Genomic DNA, 19,423 nt, shown 5'->3' on the forward strand with positions numbered 1-19,423 from the left:
ACAAAAAAAAAAAAAAAAAACAAAGAAAACAAAGGAAGATTTGGAAGCTTGCAGGTGGTACAGGATTCAGGCAAATTGGGGGATTTCTCAATTTCAGGACAAATTGAAAAAATTGGGAATTTTGCTTTGCCTGCAATTTGGGGGTTTTCGAAATTGAGGTCAAAATCAGCAAATTGAACCTCTCTCATTTGCAGAAATTTGGGGGTTTTCAAAATTGAGGTCAAAATTGGCAAATTGAACCTCTTTCACTTGCAGAAATTTGGGGCTTTTGTGAAAATTGGCCAATTAGATGCACATTGAAGCGATTGGAGTGCATAAAAATTGGGGATTTTCTGATTGGAGCATGTAATTGGGCATTACAGCTGCGATTTGTCGCGTATGTATACACATTGGGTGTAATTGGACAGTTTGGTGCAGGTTTACACTTGCTTTGATTTGCAGGCATACATTTGCACAGGACATTTGGTTGCCTGGTAGTGTACATTGGTGCTTGGTTTGCTTGCAGATATATTTTGTTGACATGGCACAGAATGCTACAGATGTATTTGGTGTGCTCACCCAGGAGGACAAGCTGGATGGATCTAACTACTCCCTCTGGAGTTTTATGATCCGTAATTTGCTAGTAGCCAAAGGGCTTTGGGGCATCGTGTGTGGTGATGACACACGCCCACTTACCATACAGCCAGCCACGCCTCAAAGGGGAGGTGCTCAAAGAGCTCCTGATGTAGATCCTGCTCCCACACAAGAGCAGAAGAGATGGGACTCTAGAGATGCACAGGCCATGTCATTGATAGCCCTTTCAGTGAAAAGGACTATTATTCCGCACATTCGTTCGTGCAAGACATCGAAGCTTGCATGGGACACATTGGAAGCAATGTATCAGGTACGCAACGAGGCAAGAGTTGCGTACTTGAAGAGGCAATTGGATCTTCTTTCTATGGATGAGGGTGACTCCATGGCAGATCATCTCACCAAAGTGAAAGATTTGCAGGAACAATTGCTCAACATTGATGAGGTTATCCCAGACAGACAGATGGTCACCAACACTCTTCATTCTTTACTGCCTTCCTACTTGGGCTTTCACACCTCTCTCAACCTCTCGATGAGAGGAGGTGGTGATCCCATCACTTTTGAAGAGCTCGTGGGTTTACTCTTGCAGGAAGAGCAAACAAGAGCAAACATATCGAGCCACCGTGCAGCCAAGGATAAGGGTAAAGCAAAGAGCTTTAAGCATGGGGGACAACAGTCTAGCAAGGCTGGTCATGGACAGCCCTCTTCTAGTGGTGAAAAGTCTGACAAAGGGGATGCAAACAAGCCCAAAAAGAAGGGCAAATGTCACTACTGCCATAAGCCTGGTCACTACATCAGTGAATGTAGGAAAAGGATTGCAAAAGAGAAAAAGAAAGAAGCAGGCAATGCAGTAGCAGACTCTTCGGATGACAAAGCACATCAATCAGCTAATGTAATCCAGGAAGAGTACACTTTTTTGGTCACATGCACTAGTGACACACCAAGTGCTTCAGACACTGATATGTCTTGCATTGCATCTGACAGACAGAATGCATCATGGTATTTTGATAGTGGTGCTTCCAGCCACATCACTTCATGCAAAGATGTATTTCAGCACTTGGTTTATGCTTCAAATGGCCGCACTGTATCATGTGCAGATCATACCGCATATCCAATAAAGGGAATTGGTAATGTCATACTTATTGCAGCCAATGGTGCCAATATATGTATAAAAAATGTATTGTATGTTCCAGGAACAAAGAAAAATCTGCTCTCCGTCTCAGCCATAAACGACCAAGGTTTAAAGGTTGAATTTGAAGATGGAAAGTGTTTGGTAAAAGACCCATCAAAGGGTTTGAAATAGTAACTTCTGGAACACGATACAAAGGCTTGTATAAGTTGGACAGCTATGACAAGCGCACTTATGATGCAAATACAGTGGCTGCCCACACTCTTGCTATGCATGATGCAGAGCTATGGCATGCTCGTTTTGGGCATGTAAATTTCAGAGTTTAATGCTTTTGCAGAAGCATCATATGGTTGATAATATGCTGCCTCTTGAGTCTCCGCCAAGACATGTATGTGAGGGGTGTATTTTGGGAAAGATGCAACGGAAACCATTCCCCAAAGATGGAGCTGTTAGAGCTGAAAGTAAATTACAGCTCATACATAGTGATGTATGTGGTCCAATGCGGACACCATCCATAGGGGGGCATCTTTACTTTGTCACATTCATTGATGACTACTCCAGGTTTGCTTGGGCTTACCCTTTGAAAGCAAAAGAAGATGTGTTTACATGCTTTCGACACTTTGTAGCAATGGCTGAAAATATGTGTGCATGTAAAGTCCAAACACTTCGCTCAGATAGAGGTGGAGAATACATGTCAAATGCATTCAAGGACTATATGCTTCAAAAGGGCATCAAACACCAATGTACTGTGCCTTACACACCGCAGCAGAATGGTGTAGCTGAAAGGAAAAATAGATCTCTCATGGAGATGGCAAGATGCATGGTAAAAGCACAAAAGTTGCCTCACAAATTTTGGATCGAAGCTATAATGTGTGCAACTCATGTGTTGAACAGGTGTCCAACAAAAGCTTTGAAAACCATAACACCATTTGAGGCTTGGTATAGCCGAAAGCCAACAGTGGATTATATGGGTGTTTGGCATATGCACATGTGCCAGAACAACTCCGAACAAAGCTAGATGACAAAGCAATTAAATGCATTTTTGTGGGCTACAGCAATGAAAGCAAAGGATACCGTCTTTATAATCCAACTACACGAAGGATTTTTGTGAGTAGAGATGTGGTATTTGCTGAAAATTCAGAACAGCCCATGGTCAGCTTGTATAAAGCAATGATACAGGCTTACAGGACATGTTTGATGGACTTTTACCCATTGCAATTAGGGGGGATTCAGATCAGCCAGCCCCTACACAAGAAAATCCACATGTAGAACATGTGGACCAGCCAGCCATTCAGCCCCCTTCTATGGAAGAAGTGGAAGATCTTGTCAGGGAAGAGCAAACAGCCATAGACACAGCCAAGTCAGTGCCAAGATGGTTGCTGAAAACTTTGCAAGAAAGCAAACTTGCAGCTCCACTCACAGGTAGAACAAGGGCTAGTTCCAGCCATGCTTTGAATGTACATCGTGGGGAGTCTGCATTCGCAATGGGTGGTCTCTTTGATTCAGAAGAGCCTTCTTCTTATGAAGAAGCACATGAGAATGAGCATTGGTTGCAAGCTATGCAAGCTGAAATTTCTTCTATCATGAAGAACAATACATGGGATCTTGTGGAATTGCCTAAAGGCAAGCATGTAATTGGAACAAAGTGGGTGTACAAAGTCAAAAGAAAGTCTGATGGTACTATTGACAGGTACAAAGCAAGACTTGTGGCTAAAGGCTACTCCCAAAAAAAGGGAATAGATTATGAAGAGACTTTTGCTCCTACTTCGAGAATGACCACAATAAGATCAGTGATTGCATTGGCTGCCCATAAAGGATGGAAAGTGCATCAATTGGATATCAAAACTGCATTCTTAAATGGGGATTTACAGAAGGAAGTATATGTAAATCAGCCCATTGGTTTTGTTGTTCCTGGTGAGGAACATAAAGTATGCAGGTTGCACAAAGCATTGTATGGGTTGAAGCAAGCTCCAAGAGCTTGGTATGATAAGATACATGCTCATCTAACCAGCCAAGGTTATGAGAATAGTCCAGCTGAAAGCACATTATATGTGAAGAAAACCAATGCCGATATTCTCATAGTCATCTTGTATGTAGATGACATGCTCATTACAGGTACTAGCAAAGCACAAATTTCAGATTTCAAATCTGATTTGAAAGCTGAATTTGATATGTCAAATTTGGGGCCTTTACACTACTATCTCGGCATATAGTTTATGCATACAGATGATGGCATTGTTATGCAGCAAACTAAATATATAAAAGGTTTGCTAAAAAGGTTTCACATGGATGAATGTAAGCCCATTTCTACTCTGGTAGAACCAGGTGTACGGCTTACTATGCATAATATTGGAGAGCCTTTTGAGGCCGGCATTTACAGCCAGGCAGTGGGATGCCTCATTTACTTGTGTAACATGAGGCCAGACATATCTTTTGGGGTGTCTTTGTTGAGCAAATTCATGCACAGTCCAGGCACAAAGCATTGGCAAGCAGTCAAACGCATTTTTCGCTATCTTAGATCTTGGTTTGTTCTATCCTAGGGGGGGCAGCTTGCAGCTTTATGCATACAGTGATTCAGATTGGGCTGGTGATTATGATACCAGGCAATCCACCAGTGGGAATTGTTTTTTTCTTGGCAGTTCATGCATATCTTGGTTGAGTAAAAAGCAACCCACTGTTGCTACATCTACTTGTGAGGCTGAGTACAGGGTAGTCTTTACAGCTACAGTAGATTGTGTATGGTTGAGGAGACTATTGGCTGATCTTCGTGAGTGTCAGCAGACACCCACCACCATTCTCACTGATAGCCAGAGTGCTATGGCCGTGGCACGAAATCCAGTATTTCATGCACGTACCAAGCACATAGAGATTCATTATCACTATGTCAGAGAGAGGTTACATGTAGGGGAGATCAGTTTATCTTATTGCCCTACACAGGATAATGTTGCAGATCTATTCACAAAAGCTTTACCTCGAGAAAAGTTCGAAGCTTTCCGCAAAGCTTTGGGCTTACTCTCATACAGAGAGTGATCTGCTACCTTGTACAGGTTCACACTTCCACTACAGGGGGGATTTGTAGGCATATGCTCACTTATGGTAGTGCTATGTGTGAACAGGGCTTAACCAAGGGCACTTTTTTCCATGTGGTTTTTCCCCTTGGACATCAAGTGTGAAAGGACACTCTAACATATAATATTTTGTACTTCTATATTATATGGATGTGGCACACATGCAAGGGTTGACTTGCATTTTGTGGATACCACACTTTTGGCTCTCTCTCTCTCTCCCTCATTTCTATGTGTGAGCTTCTCTACCCTGCACCTAACCCTAATGTGCAGGTTTGTGTGTGTGAGTGTGTGAGTCCAACACCCAACATTCCTGGATTCATCTAGGTATATATATATAGAGAGAGAGAGAGATAAACTGTGCCTGTATAGACGGAGTCATGCAATGCATGATGATAAGACGGGCCCGAGCATCCAATATGCTTTCCAAAGCAGGGTCCACCAAGTGAGGTGTGGAGATGGACATCCACACACCGGCTCCTTCTAGCAATAATTGAGTGTAGAAAGACCAAGTATGATAGTTGGTTGTTAGAAGCTTCATGGAGTCACTAACTTGGGGAGGATTGTAGGATGGTATATAGGTAGGGGTGGAAGCAAGACCTGGATGAGAGAAACTCAGAGAAGAAAGATTGGGAAGAGGAACCACCTAGGGAGCGGCAGTAGGGGATCTAGGCAGTGAAGGTGCTGGAGTGGAGTAGGAGTAGCAGTAGAGAAATATCTTGAAGCCATGTCCTCTAACAAGAAACCTTCTCTGAATCAAGAGCGCTGTAAAAATTAGGACTATGTTGCATGAGTAGACCAGCTCTCTTGGTTGCCCTTGCCTTGCTCCACACCCCAAGCACCCAGAAAAGCAACTCGTGTCTTGCAAAAATAGCCCCTAGGGTCACTTTTAGCAACTCGTGGGTTTCTGGTCCATGCTCGAGGGGCCAAACCTAAAAATTGGTCCCGGTTCATTAAAATAGTCCAACCCGATGTGAACCCTCTTATAAATTATAAGTTTGTCCACCCAATCTTTAATGAATGTGAACTTGCAACCATAGACTTTAGTAAACAAAGAAATAATAATTAAATAAGGTTTTGAGTGTGTACACTTACCACCTGCAAACACATAAAATTCACTGGGTGTCCACACATGGATGCCTGCCCGTCAATCCATCCCTAGCCTAGCTCGCCAATCTTCCCACCTAGCTCCAAGCTACCCCAAGCCTCGAAGCTAGTCTTGTGTGCGTGCTGCACACGGTAGATACACTCTAGGGATTTGACAGAAGAAGGGGAGTATGTCATGTGCATAGAGTGTATCTACTCTGTGTAGCACGCACACAAGACTACCTTTGAGGCTTGGGGTAGCTTGGAGCTAGGCAGGTTGATTGGCAAGCTGAGCTAGGGATGGACTGACGAGCGGGCGTCCATGTGTGGACGCTTGGTGATCGGCCAAGTTGCGGTCAGGAGCTTGAATCTAGTGTAGACGTGCACCTGCTTTATGCAGTTGAGGTCGGTAGCAGTCTCGAGACCTGCGAGGGTAGCTCTGTGGCGGTATGGGACATCATGGGGTAGAGACTGGTCGCTACGTCTAGCTAGTTAGCTTAGCTCGTGTCTCGATGGGGACAACTAGGTATTGTGGGCTTTGCCCACGGCTATCATGGTTGGGTGGTGAGTCAGGCCTGCACCCCCTTCACGGTTTATGGCTTTGTTTTGCATATTTCGGGTCTTGTAGAGCAAGTTTTCCCCATGAGGTGACTCAACTTTGACCCAAGCAATCAATCCACAAATAAATCCGCTTCAATACCGCCAAATTATACTTTGTCTAAACTAGGAATGGCTTGGTGTTCACCATAAATAGAAGGCCCCTCAATGTCCGCCCATAGGTAAACTACCTCTTTGGTCTAACGCAGCATCGATAAAGATGGAACTCCAGCAAATCTCGCCTTTGTAAAAATATCTGCATAATTCTCTATCGTCGGGCAATAGACAAGCTCAAGATCTCAATCCATGATAAGAATCGTGCATCATGATAATGTATCTCAATGTGCTACGTGCGAGCATCAAACACTAGGTTCGATGCAACCTTGACTATTACACAACAACATTCTCTCCTTTTTGAGCGGCACCCAACCAAATTTCTTCACATGAAGCAAAGCATGTTGCCTTGCACTGAGCCTTTATAGAAGAAAGTTCCATTGTAGGCCATTGCTTGCTAATCGAACCTTTAATGTCTTCCATTCCACATGAAAATGTATCCCGTTGCACATAGGTATGTCAACATGGTGCAATACGGCACTCTCCACCTTTGAAGCTTAATGTGAAGTGCCATTCAAACAAATGTGGCCTTTCCCAAGTTTCCAACCAACCCTTTCCAACACAATGATAAAAAAGTGGAGATGCAAGCATCTCAATGGAGTTGACAATGGCTCCTCCCAAATAACACGGTGAGATTGGGAGGCAGAACCAAGTTTAAAAAATTATGCCTTAATTTATTTTACACCTCCAAGGTTAGTGTCTCCTGAAGCCGCTGTCGGTCTGTCAAAACCCCAAGGTCTCCTCGTAGAGCAATCCTAAAACAAGACCTGAAACTTGCAAAACAAAGCCATAAACTGTAAAGGGGGTGCATGCCCGACTCACCTCCGAGCCATGACAGCTGTGGACAAAGCCCACAAGACGTGGCTGTCCCCACCGAGCCACGAGCTGAGCTAACTGGCTAGACGTACCAACCAGTCTCTACTCCTTGGCGTCCCATATTGCCACGGAGCTACCCTTGCAGGCCTCGAAACTGTTGTTGGCCTTGGTTGCATGAAGTAGGTGCACGTCTGCACTAGATCCAAGCTCCTGATCTCAGGTAGCCTTGCGAGACTCTGACTGACCCAAGCCACCCTTTTTATAGGCTCTTGGCCGGTTACCGGGCGTCCACGCATGGGCGCCCGCCCGTCAGTCCATCCCTAGCCCAACTCGCCAATCTGCCTGCCTAGCTCCAAGCTCCAAGCTACCCCAAGCCTCGAAGCTAGTCTTGTATGCGTGTTGCACATTGTAGATACACTCTATGCATATGACAATGTATATGTTAAAACCATTAAAAAAAAGGACTCTTCTCAGTGATTAGCATGGGACAAAACAGTTCGAGAGCATATTTCGCACCTCTCTTCTTATACACAGAGCATGGGGAAGATTTAAGTGGTTTACGCAGTGATCTCAGTTTTTTCTACAGTTATTATGTAGTTTTCCCCTTGCACATTATCAATCCTTTTCTTTTTGCAGCAACATAGTTAGAACCCTTGTGTCTTTCTTCTTTTTTCCATCTCTCTTACCCAGGCGACACCCCAGCCCCTCTCCTTTATCGATGATTTGTCAGATCATGAGCAGGAACACGAAGAAAAAGGGAAAGAAACTGGGGAACCCAGCCATGCTTATGCTCATGAGCAGCATACAGTAGTGGTGGAAGAGGAGATAGATGTGGTTGAGAAAACTTACTTCGATGCAGAAGCTCCGAGCAGAAATTCCTACCCTCAAGAAGCAGAGAAGTGAGATGGCCAATTTGCATAAGGAGATTACTCTCTTGCATCAACAGGTCATTATACTGCAGAAGGCGGTTGTGACTACTCCCACACCTGTAGAGCAGGTTTCAGCAGCTCCTTTCTTCAACGTAGAGGTTTTTTCGGGAGAAAAGAAGGAGAGAACTCAAAAAGTGGTTGATGCATGGCTTAAGAGGTGGAATGTTCGCTTCGAATTCCATCCTCTAGAGTGCTCGGAAGATTCAGATGGTGGAGGGTCTCCAGAAAGAGAAAGCCTTGTCATGGTGGAGAGAGCTTCGGAACAAGCCTATTTTTTGGACTGGTTTTGAGCAGATGTTCAGGAATGAGTTCCTCCAGGCGGAGGATGAGTATGACGTGGTATCCAGGTTTACAGAGTTGGATATGAAGACCATGTCTTTCAACACGTACTCGCACAAGTTTAGAGAGTTGCAGGCAATGGCGATGCATGTGGATGCAGTCACCATACTTGGATTTTTTATGTGGAGATTGTCCACAGATCATAAGCTTCAGGTGAGGAACAACAATTGTAAAATACTTGAGGATGCTAACCGTTTTGCAAAAATCTGCCTGTCCTGCCCGACACCGGGGTGCTGTCCAGCCCTACTTGACTGTATAAGTGGAGACTTTGACATGAATGAATCAAGCACTGAACTGAGAGGGTTGTTGTACAGTGACCTTGCTTTGAGGTCGTGAGAGTGGGCTCTGGGAGGAGCTTCTCTTCACAGTTCACGGATAGGATCTTTGGTACAAAAAAGCTTTTAGTAATATCTGTCACCCTCGGAGGGGACCATCATGCTCTACTTCACTGTTGTGTTTTTGATTTTTTTTTCCAATGTTTTTTAATTGTATAATTTTGATCTATCTAAAAATTTCTCAAAATTAAGTTATAAGGTTCTCAATATGTTTGAATTATTGGTCTACTTGCAGAGGCTCCAAAGAACACAAGGACGACCTGATAAATATGGTGCCGTTTCTTGCGCTTCACTTGCAGAGGGGAACAACCATCATGGGGAGAGCTTTCAGTCTAGGGCATCTGAGTTGTTACAAAGGGTTTCTGCCCCATTTCAGACTTTCCCATGGGATAAGTTTTCCACTGAACTGATGCAGCATCTTGCAAATGCTGTTTGGGGTGTTGGGAAATGGCTCGTCATTCCCATACTGGTTGTTACTGCCTTGAGTGAAGTTGTTTTCACAGTTTCCGTGGGCAAAGAGCTGTTTATACCCATTGGATTGCTTGCAGGCACTGTGCTGGCCGGAATCTTAAAAGAAACCGCTTCAACCCTCGGCACTGATTTTCAGGTCTCTCTCTCTCTCTCTCTCACGCGCGCGCGCACGCGCGTGCGCGCGCGTACGGGCACACACGCACACATATCTCCCCCTTCATCCCCCCCCCCCTGTCTCTCTCAAACACGCACACGTGCGCATGCGCGCGCGCACACACACACACACTCATCCACGCACACATGCCATGCTCTTCCCCTTTTTTTCATCCAATTTGATGATTTCTGTACTAGTTGCAAATAGTGATAGTATTCGGTCTTCAAGTTTCAATCCTTAATTGTGTGATTTTCAGCAGGATGGTGCATTGCCATGGCATCTTGTGGCGGTGGGGCTATTTTTTGCACTTGCAAAAGCCACTGCACCCAAGTATCCAATTTGGGTTCGAGCTTTCCTACTTCAATTTGCCAATGGTGGGTTATGGCAGACAATTCGGTTCTCATTAGACTGGAAAACAAGCAAAGAAGTGACTCTAGATGCGGAGGAAGCCGCTTAAGTAGGGAGTAGAAGAATACGAACGTGTTGGTGACTGATGTGATTGGAAATTTTGTTTTGAGATCCAAGCATGGGTGATAGATTTTGCTGTTAAAGTTTGGGTAAAGGGTGGTTTGGGCTTATTTTGACTTTTGATTGAGAGGCTGAATACCCATCAAAGATTGTATGCAAATAGCCATTTTTGGTTTGGAAAGAGAGGTTCAAACAAGAGTAGACAAGAGCACTACTAACTATGATGATTGCAGCAAGCCAACTAGCTATAAGAGCATTTAATTAGTCCTGTTAGAAATCAATTATGAGGTCTTACACATGGGGGATAATAAGAGTTCACCCTCCTTGCAAAGTAAATTTGTTAGGAGTTCACTCTTCTTGTATTGATTTTTTTTGACACATGAAAATTTCGCTCACTCTTTTTGTATTGAGATAACCAGCACCCAACTTTTAATATTACTATGTGGTTTGATAATCTTGTGGTTAAGCAATGCCATTCAAGCAATGATGGGATCAAACACCTCGGGCATTTAGAGTACAAGCTGGGTAAGCTCAACAAGGTGTTGAATAAGGTTCTAAGTTTAATGAAGTATATTCATATCGCAAGGGTATGTACCTAAAGATTGGATTGGCATTATCCATTGGTTTATGTTTCTCTCATTGAAACGATAAGCGAAGTTTTTGAATCTCAAGTTCAAGTTGGCTTCTTGTAATTGTGGTCATGGTTTTTTTTAATCCTTCTTAGAGGCTTTTCTCCATCCATTTCAGCATCAACAACTTTGGTAGCCATTTGAATGTTATGAGCCTAAGAGTTTAGTAGACACAAGCTATAATGATGTGTGTGTCATTGAGTTGTAGGCACAAGTAATAAAATGTGTCCATATGTGGACTCGTGTTCCCTTGTGAAAGCGAAGGTGTTTCTAACTTATTTTTTGTGTTACCTCCTCCTAGGACCTTTATTGAAAGCTAACAACCATGAACATTTGTGAATTGCTAAGAGTTGTAGAAACTTGATGTCTTCATCCTTGAGCACAAAGTGTGTTATGTGGACAACAAATCCAAGATAGTTAATGTCTTGAACATTTAAAGTATCAAAGTTTAGTGTTTATATATTTTCAAAAACCTATTTGTGTGTTTTAGAATTTAAGAACATTTATGAGACTTGTATATTGTGAGAACACCATAGAGAAAACTTCCAAAAAATTGCCATTAGAGTGATGAGTATCTTAGAGCTAGTGTATTTATACGTGTGTGTGTGTGTGTGTGTGTGTGTCTATAGACGAGTGGCTTGGCCCATTATTAGCGTACATCCTCTCATCACTACCATGTATGTCTCATTATCGTGTGTAGAGACATAAGCTAGGCTAATATCTCCTGCAGTTGTCCTCTCCTTGACATAATGAAATGCACCTGTGCTTTATGAACATGAAACATTGGGTTTTCCAAACGGCTAATACACTCTGGCTGTTGATGAAGATAGAGGTGGGAGATTGTGGTCCAACACCAGGATTTGCCAAAAGGCGCGTTCGAGCCATGCACACTCCACAATCGCTATAAAAGCTACCTTGTACTAAGCTTCACAGCTTGAAGTGGCCATCGATATGAAGCTTTGGGTAAACTAGATGTGGAACCAACAAATGCAAGTGCTCGTAGTTTCCATGCTAGTATGGCAAAGGTTGAAGGTTGTTTAAAAGTTTAAATCCATGTCAACGATAATTCTATGGTCGAAAACATTTATGTTATACTTGTCGTTGTTATATGGAAGAGTAGATATGGTTGAAAAGAGCATGGATTGAGGCAACCAATTGCTCCATTCAATGCAAGGAGAAAACTATCCAGATGCACACGAGAGAAGACAAAATAACGGGACCACTTTGGTTCCAAGGTACTGATAAATGCTCATCTTTGGCAGAAGCTCAAAGTTACTCGAGCTCAAAGGATGATCAAAGAAACCATTCCATTGAGAAAGTCCAATCATGTGGTGACCTCTCCAACCGCTCTCAAGAAGCGTCATACTTCAAGCTAACCAACTAGAAAGCAATGTCCTTGTGAACCTCTTGAAGACACAGGACTACTCTGAAGGGAATAAACATGTTTGGACACCCGGATAGGAGATGCTTCATCACCTTCAAATCCTTGTTCTCTTCCACGCATCGTCGTTGTAACACGAGATAGGAGGCACTCATGCCTTGCTTTACTTTCTGTGGTTGAGTTATCATCATTGTTATGGTTAAAGTGTTCTCTCATTGTTGCTCAATGTGAAACATCACATTGTCTTTCTCTCTCTCAATGAAACTTGTTATTGTCCTAGCAATGTCTTCTGTGTGCCATGAACATGTCCATTTCTTCTTTGTTAGTTTTTGAATCCGGCCCCCACCCACTATGTCTTTCTTGGCCGTACATCCCCAAAGGGTAGAAACCCTAAAATCTCATGTCAAAGACAATCCTGCTATCCACCATCCCATTTTGTGATTTACACTCTCCTTAAACCCTCCTAAAAACTACAAACTGAAATATCTGAGTGGTGGTGAAGATCCAAACTAGTTTTTCATGCTAAAATTATTTGAGCAAATCAAGGGGAAACATCTTTTCTTAACCATTCACACTTTATTAAGTAGTGCCATGCACTTCTTTATCCTTTCGGTGATAAAATTTTTGACATGAATATCTTAGGATATTTAGGACTGTGAAAAACCAGACTGGTTTTTCACACCAAGTGAAATTCTCAAGAAATCATCATTTATCTTATCTTTCATCTCCTAACCCCAGTGCATTCATCTAATATCATTTTGTACCATAAAACTAATGTTTAATTGACATGATTATCTCTCAAAAAGTCATTTGTGGTAAACCACAAAAATCTTAAAAATTACATGAATTGCCAACTTTACTTCATCATAATAGACTGTAGTACAAATATACATTAATCTTGGCAAAAAAAAAAGCAATTTTTGACATGAATATCTCCAATATTCATGCCTTAAAAAACTCAACTGGTTGTTCACGTCAGAAAAAATATTTAGGACTGACTTTTAACATACTAATTGCATATTCAGATGACTTACTAAACCATTCTAACATCTTTTCATCTTTAAATACTAACATTTTTTTGACATGAATATCTAGACACATAACTTGAGATTGCGATAAGACATTCTTTATTAAGGCATATGCTGTTGTTTAAAATAATACAAACTTTAAATAGTAAATCAATCAAATAGATCACTATTAATAATTAATAGAGAAGCCGGGGCCATACCCCAACCCCTAAGAATGATATATAATTGAAAAACAAAATATGTATATACCTTATAGAAATTTGTTGTTTATCGTTGCCTTTGCTCGTTTTAACAAGAGCTTTATAACTTGACATATGAGAATAGAGTCTTCTAATACCTTGTCTTACGATTGAAATCATCCAATCATCCCCAAGCTTTATCTCCTCTTACTCGTACTGTGACTCTTCTCTCTTTCTAAGGTCTATGGCAAAATAGCCTTCTCTTACAGGGCTACGGCATACTATTCTTTCTCTAAAAGAAAAGCTATGGAGTTTTAATCTCTTCCTCTAACCTTCTCTTATAAGATATTAGATAAGAATGAAGGGATATATACATCTCAAGCTCTAGGATTACCTTGAGGCTACTTGCTACCTTCTTACAGTTTTCTTTGTGTAGAGACCCTGACAGAATCAGCAAATTGTCTCGGCCATAACTCTCTGATAAAAACTTAGAATATGGTCATATAACCAGTCAAAAGAACCGGAAGACATCTAGTCTACAAGCCAACACAAGCAAAATAGGCAAAAACGTCTGTATATAGCCACAAACGCGCCATCTTTAGAAACGTGTTGCTTTTTCACATTTTTAGTATGCATGGACTCTAGATATGTAAAAGTACTCTAAATACGATCTCCTATCACCTAAATTCAAATTTCTATTTTTGAAGATACTTATCTCTTAATAGAACTATTCTTATCTTCTTATTTCTTTTATCTAGCCTTATTGTCTCACTCTTCTCTAAGTGCGCTCTCTTTCCTTCTTGAAATCTATATTAAAAGAGACACGTACATACGTGGTTTGGGAGGGACCTTATAGTAGCAGATCCTAAAAGAGTGAAAGCTTTGCTTTTATTAAGATGTGAAGGATTTGTTGACTTTTACCCACAAGGTAAGATTACTTTAGCAAGTTATCAGATAATATACTTCTATGTAAAAAGATGGATTGGGAAGGCTTTGTCTTGCCCTATGTATTAGATGGAGCCCTGAATCTTACCCCTTAACAATTCAAGAATGAAGCAAATTCTCATGTTCACCTACCCCCATAGTAAAATTATAATTCCTCCTAGGGTTAGAGAGCAATATCATTGGGATAGAAAATGAGACACTCCTCAATAAGTGAAATTTTTTTACTTGTTGACTTGTATTGAGGTTATATTGTATATAAGTTTCTTGTTAATAAATAAAGAGGTTGAGTTTCTTTTTTTAAGACTTAAGCCTAAGAAAAGTGATTATGTTATCTAAAAATCTAGGTTCCAGTCATGGTACTCTAAAGACATATCAAACCCAACCCTCATAAACCTGTAGAATTTTTATATTTTCAAAGAGTCGCCGATAGATTCGAGGTAGAAATTTAATGAGAAGGTGTGGCTTGATATAAGCAACACTTCTTCAAAAATTAAAGGACAAATACTTGGCTTGGAAACCTTGCTACTTCTGTTGTTGAGGCTCCTTTTGGACTGTTTTCTCATTGGTCCACCAATCTTTTACTTTGTAAAAAGATAGGAGAGTTAGATGTGGATGTGATTTAGAGGGTAATTGATGACTCCTTATCTGAAAAAGAATATGATCATAGACTTGATTGTCTTTTAGCTCAATCTAATGAGCATAGGGTAATGGCACCCATGGCCACCCAGTTTAGTCAAAGACAACATGGGGATAATACCTGGAAGAAAGGTAAAGAGCCATTCTATATAAATAATTAAGGGAGTTTATATCCTAATAATAAAATTAGTGATAAGTAGTTTTTCTCTTATGACGAGAAATATTTTACTAAGTGTGAATAAATTGAATAAGTATAAAAATGATTCTATTACTTTTTTCAGAACTATGCAAGAAAAAGAATGAGTTGTTTTTCCCCTTGACCCGATGTGGTGTAGCTATGGACGATGGATCTAAGAGATCTTCTACATAAGTCTCAACAACCAGAGTCGATGTAATGCCGAGGAAAGTCTAGAAGAGTGGATGGGATCCATGGGGGAGTACATTACATACCAAAGCAAAAAAAGCTACTATGGCCCTTCTCCTACCAAAAGTTGCTGGAAATCAGCTTGATGTGACAAACTTAGAATCCAAATGATGATGGTGTTTCTTAGACTCAAATTAAGGACATGCTAAAGAGCCTCTATCTTATCCCCACATACAACCATATAAAAATGAGTGAATTATTCTCTTGCATATAAAGAAATTTTCCAATAGAAGCTTACCATGAGGAATTCATCAGACTTTCTAAGTATGCCCCTAACATGACCAATGAACAACTGTTAAGAAGGTTTGTTAATGGCATGAAACCTCCTTTGTTAAAAGTAAGCTAGAATCCCTTAGGCCTACATCTGTGCCAAAGGTAATAGAACTAAAGGAATAATTAAAGAAACTTTAGACCAAGATTTTGTACGACCTAGTGTATTAGCTTGGGGAGCCCCTATATAATTTCAGAAAAAGAAAGATGGTCCTCTAAGGTTGTGTGTATATTATAGAGGCCTAAATCAGTGCACTATAAAAATAAATATCCTATACCTCGCATTGATAAACTTGTTGAAATATGCAAGTGAATGGGTGTGTGCGAGAACAAGCCCTTAGTAAGAGACTGTAAAAGGGAGTCTGTAATTAAGTGGGTAGCAGTGAAAAGGTGAGAGGAATCTACTGATGAGAGAATCAAGGGTAGCATGAGTGAATATAGGGGTGTGGAAAGATTCTAGGAAAAGATGCCCTTAGATGTAGGGGAGGTGGCACAAATCAAAGAGAAATCAATGGGATTAGATGCTTGGCATCTTGTGGATGTAAAACCTATAAATTGAGGCATTGGCCTAATCAGAAATGGCTAGTTTTTGAGTATCCATGCCTACATTAAGCCATTAGATTAATTATACACTAATCTCATATTAATCCTCTTCTAATCACCTTCTAATCATGTTGATCTTTGCATTTGATCCACCATAGCCCACTCTTGCTTGCATTTCAACTTGGTATCAGAGCCATAGCCTAGGAATCCATCCAAATTTTTAACTATAACTACCCTACTAATCATGATTAGGAGTTAATCCATTTTTAAAGCTCTTTTCAACTATACTCTGCACCCCCCAGCTGGTGGAGGGACTCGATCTCCCTCCAGCCTTAACATTAGGCTAAAAGCTCTTAGCCACATCTAGCTACAACCCCTACGCTTCAGACCAATTCATCAACGCGTCAAACCGCCACCAGGATCTGCAGAAAATCACAAAGTCGTCAATGCCTTATTTTCTAAGAAAAACTCCAAATTCATCATCATGCCTTGGAATTGGGAGAAATGGTGCTAGCCCAAGAGGTTTTTGCGTGTGTTGAACATGCTAGTGATCTCAGATTTGAGAAATTCTTCAAGGATAAGTGGCATCAAGCTTTGCATCAAATCTGCAAGTGTCTTTGGTAAAACAAAGATTAAGCATTCAATGTTTGGTCAAAGCTTTTGTTTCTTGGCTTGATCCTCTACTAGACTAACTGCTATTGATGCCCTTGAAAGGATCTGAGCTCATTTGAACTCTAAGGCACCAGATCTGGCCTCCCTATACACTCTATTTTTTGTTTCTTGGCTTGATCCTCTACTAAACTAATTGTATTGATCCCCTTGAAAGGATATGAGCTCATTTGAACTCTAAGGCACCAAATCTGGCCTCCCTATACACTCTATTTTTTGCACACAAAACATGGAATTATTTCACTAATCAAATTAATTAGCACTAATCACTGTATTTTGGTGCAATTGATCGTTCAAATTTACCATTGGGTATCTGATATAGTTCTCTATCACTTTAGATTGCAATTTGGAGATGGTTTGATATCTTAACCATTCAGTACCAATCAAAATTACCCTTGGCTTTATGCAATTTTTTGGTGTATTCATGCTTGTAAATTTGTTGTAATCATCATTTAAAACCAGATTTGAGTTGTAAAAGGGTAGACACTACCCTTGAATCTTGAATTGGATCAAGAGGTAAAACCCCCTTCACATCATCATATGAGCAGTGCACAAGAAATATCTAAATTTAACGAGGAGGAGTTCCATACATGTCAAACAAAGACCATGTATTTGCTCATGAGTAAAAATCTGTGGGGGCTAGTTGAGGGAAGAGATGAATGTCCAGAGGAGAATTGGGAGAATGAGTGAAAGATCAGGAATGAGAAAACATTAGGGCTCGTTGCACTTAGCTTAAATGATGAAATCATTCCACCACATTGCAGGGATACAACAAGCTAAAGATGCATGGAATGAACTTAACAAATTATTTGGCACTCAAGCAAAGAATTCAAAGATAAATCTGCTAATGCAATTCTACAAACTTAACATGAAGGATTTTAACCTCTAACCACACACTTGAACAAATACAAAAGCATTAAGCAACAATTGGCAGCCATTGGAGAAAGAAGGTAGAAGATGATGAGGCACCAGCAGTGCTTCTAAAGAGTGTGGACAAGGGAGAGTATGAGAACATTGTGGCAACCTTAAAGAATGTACCAGATTTGAAGCTGCATGATGAGATAGAAGGAGCTCTACTAGAGCAAGAGAACAAAGTCAAAGAGAAGAAAGGATTGAACCCAACAACTGGAAAGGAGAAAGCATTCTACACTCGAGGAGGCCTTGCACGAGGAAGAGGTAGGGGAGGAGAAAGGACCTTCACTTGCCACAACTGTGGGAAGCCAGGACACATGGCTAGAGACTGCCAACAAACCAAATGAAGAAAGATCGACATCGGAAAACTTCATGGAGACTCCTAAGGTGGTAGAGGAGTCATAACATCTTTTCTGAGAGAGAAAGAGAGAGAAACCCCACAACCCAATGTTTGGTAGATGTATGTGTGAGCACTTTAGTCAAGGTCACGGGCACTTGTAGTAGCCTTGGACACATAGAGAGAGAGTGTCAAGGACTATGAGTTAGGGACTTGAGGCACTGGTCTCGCGAGCTACCAAGTAAGAGGGAAACTTGGTATAGGGTCCAAGTGTGCTAGAGTTATTCACTTGAGGGTCCAAGTGTGCTAGAGTTATTCACTTGAGGGGAGGTGTTGAAATATGCAAGTGAATGGTGTGTGCGGGAACAAGCCCTTAGTAAGAGACTATAAAAGGGAGTCTGTAATTAAGTGGATATAGTAGTGAAAAGGTGAGAGGAATCTACTGATGAGAGAATCAAACACTGGATTTACCTCAAACAAAGTGGGAGTGTATCAGTATGGACTTTATCGCTAAAATTCCCAAAGTTCAAGGTGGGTTTAATACAATAATGGTAGTAGTTGGCAGACTGCCTAAAGTAGCTCACCTTACTCCAGTAAAGAAGATATACTCAGCTCTACCAATTTATCTTGGATGAGGAAGAAGTTTTGATTCTAAATGCTATCGTTGACTACTAGTAGTTTGCATCTACCTACTAGTAGTTTGCATCTACCTACATTGGCAATTAATATATCAAATATATTTTTTTACTTTCAAAAGTCATCCTCGTTAAGATGTGAGATGGATGCCCTGAGAAATATTTTTGTGCCTTCCCTGAGTTCCTCCATTATTTTTAAGAGACCCATAATCGAGGGAAATCGAAAACTCAAGTAAGAGGACATCGTGTTATTATTTTCAGACAACACAGACGCTTGAATGTTTACCCTTGCAGGCTCAATCTGGCTATGCTATCATCCTCCAATATTTTTGTGCCTTACCTGAGATCCTCCATTATTTTTAAGAGACTCATAATTGAGGGAAATCAAAAACTCAAGAAAGAGTACATCGTGATATTGTTTTCGGACATAGACACTTGAATGTTATCCCTTGCAGGCTCAATATCCAAGTCTTCATCCTCCATGGATGATAGCATAGCCATATATATTGATCGATAGTGTCTTTCCCATCCGTTACTTAGTAGGAGAGTCTTTTTATTTGATCTTGTTCTTTTTTCTCTTCTTTATTTTTATGTCTCAGGTTAGGGGCTCATAATATTTTTTTTAGCTTACTCCCATTGATATACCCATTGGTATCGATGCCATCAATAAGGGTCTTAGTTTTGACCAACCCTTATGGAGTGATTTTGGTGATCTTAAAGGGTCCCATGCCTCAAATTTTTAACTTTTTTGTTTATTACTAC

The 19,423-nt window shown here is 40.9% G+C and overlaps 1 protein-coding gene and 1 long non-coding RNA gene across 3 annotated transcripts in view; both read left to right on the plus strand.

The window, feature by feature from the left end:
- The window catches only part of LOC147606448 (uncharacterized), a 62,011-nt gene extending 51,484 nt beyond the window's left edge, over positions 1-10,527 (plus strand). Inside the window, exons 3-4 of one of the 2 annotated variants that reach the window (XM_086792109.1) lie at positions 9,216-9,587; positions 9,862-10,527. In XM_086792109.1, coding sequence (XP_086648235.1) covers positions 9,216-9,587; positions 9,862-10,062 — 573 coding nt within the window. In that variant the 3' untranslated portion in view covers positions 10,063-10,527. The remainder of the gene's footprint in view (positions 1-9,215; positions 9,588-9,861) is intronic. The other variant, XM_086792110.1, reaches the window with a different exon arrangement.
- Positions 7,884-9,034, plus strand: LOC147606450 (uncharacterized). Its single transcript, XR_015264987.1, has 2 exons — positions 7,884-8,798; positions 8,960-9,034. It is a non-coding gene; the product is annotated as an uncharacterized LOC147606450 (long non-coding RNA).
- Positions 10,528-19,423: the final 8,896 nt, after the last annotated feature.

This window comes from Cibotium barometz, chromosome 57 (genome assembly GCF_041138505.1).
Source record: "Cibotium barometz isolate CiBa-2024 chromosome 57, ASM4113850v1, whole genome shotgun sequence".
Classification (NCBI taxonomy): Eukaryota; Viridiplantae; Streptophyta; class Polypodiopsida; order Cyatheales; family Cibotiaceae; genus Cibotium; species Cibotium barometz.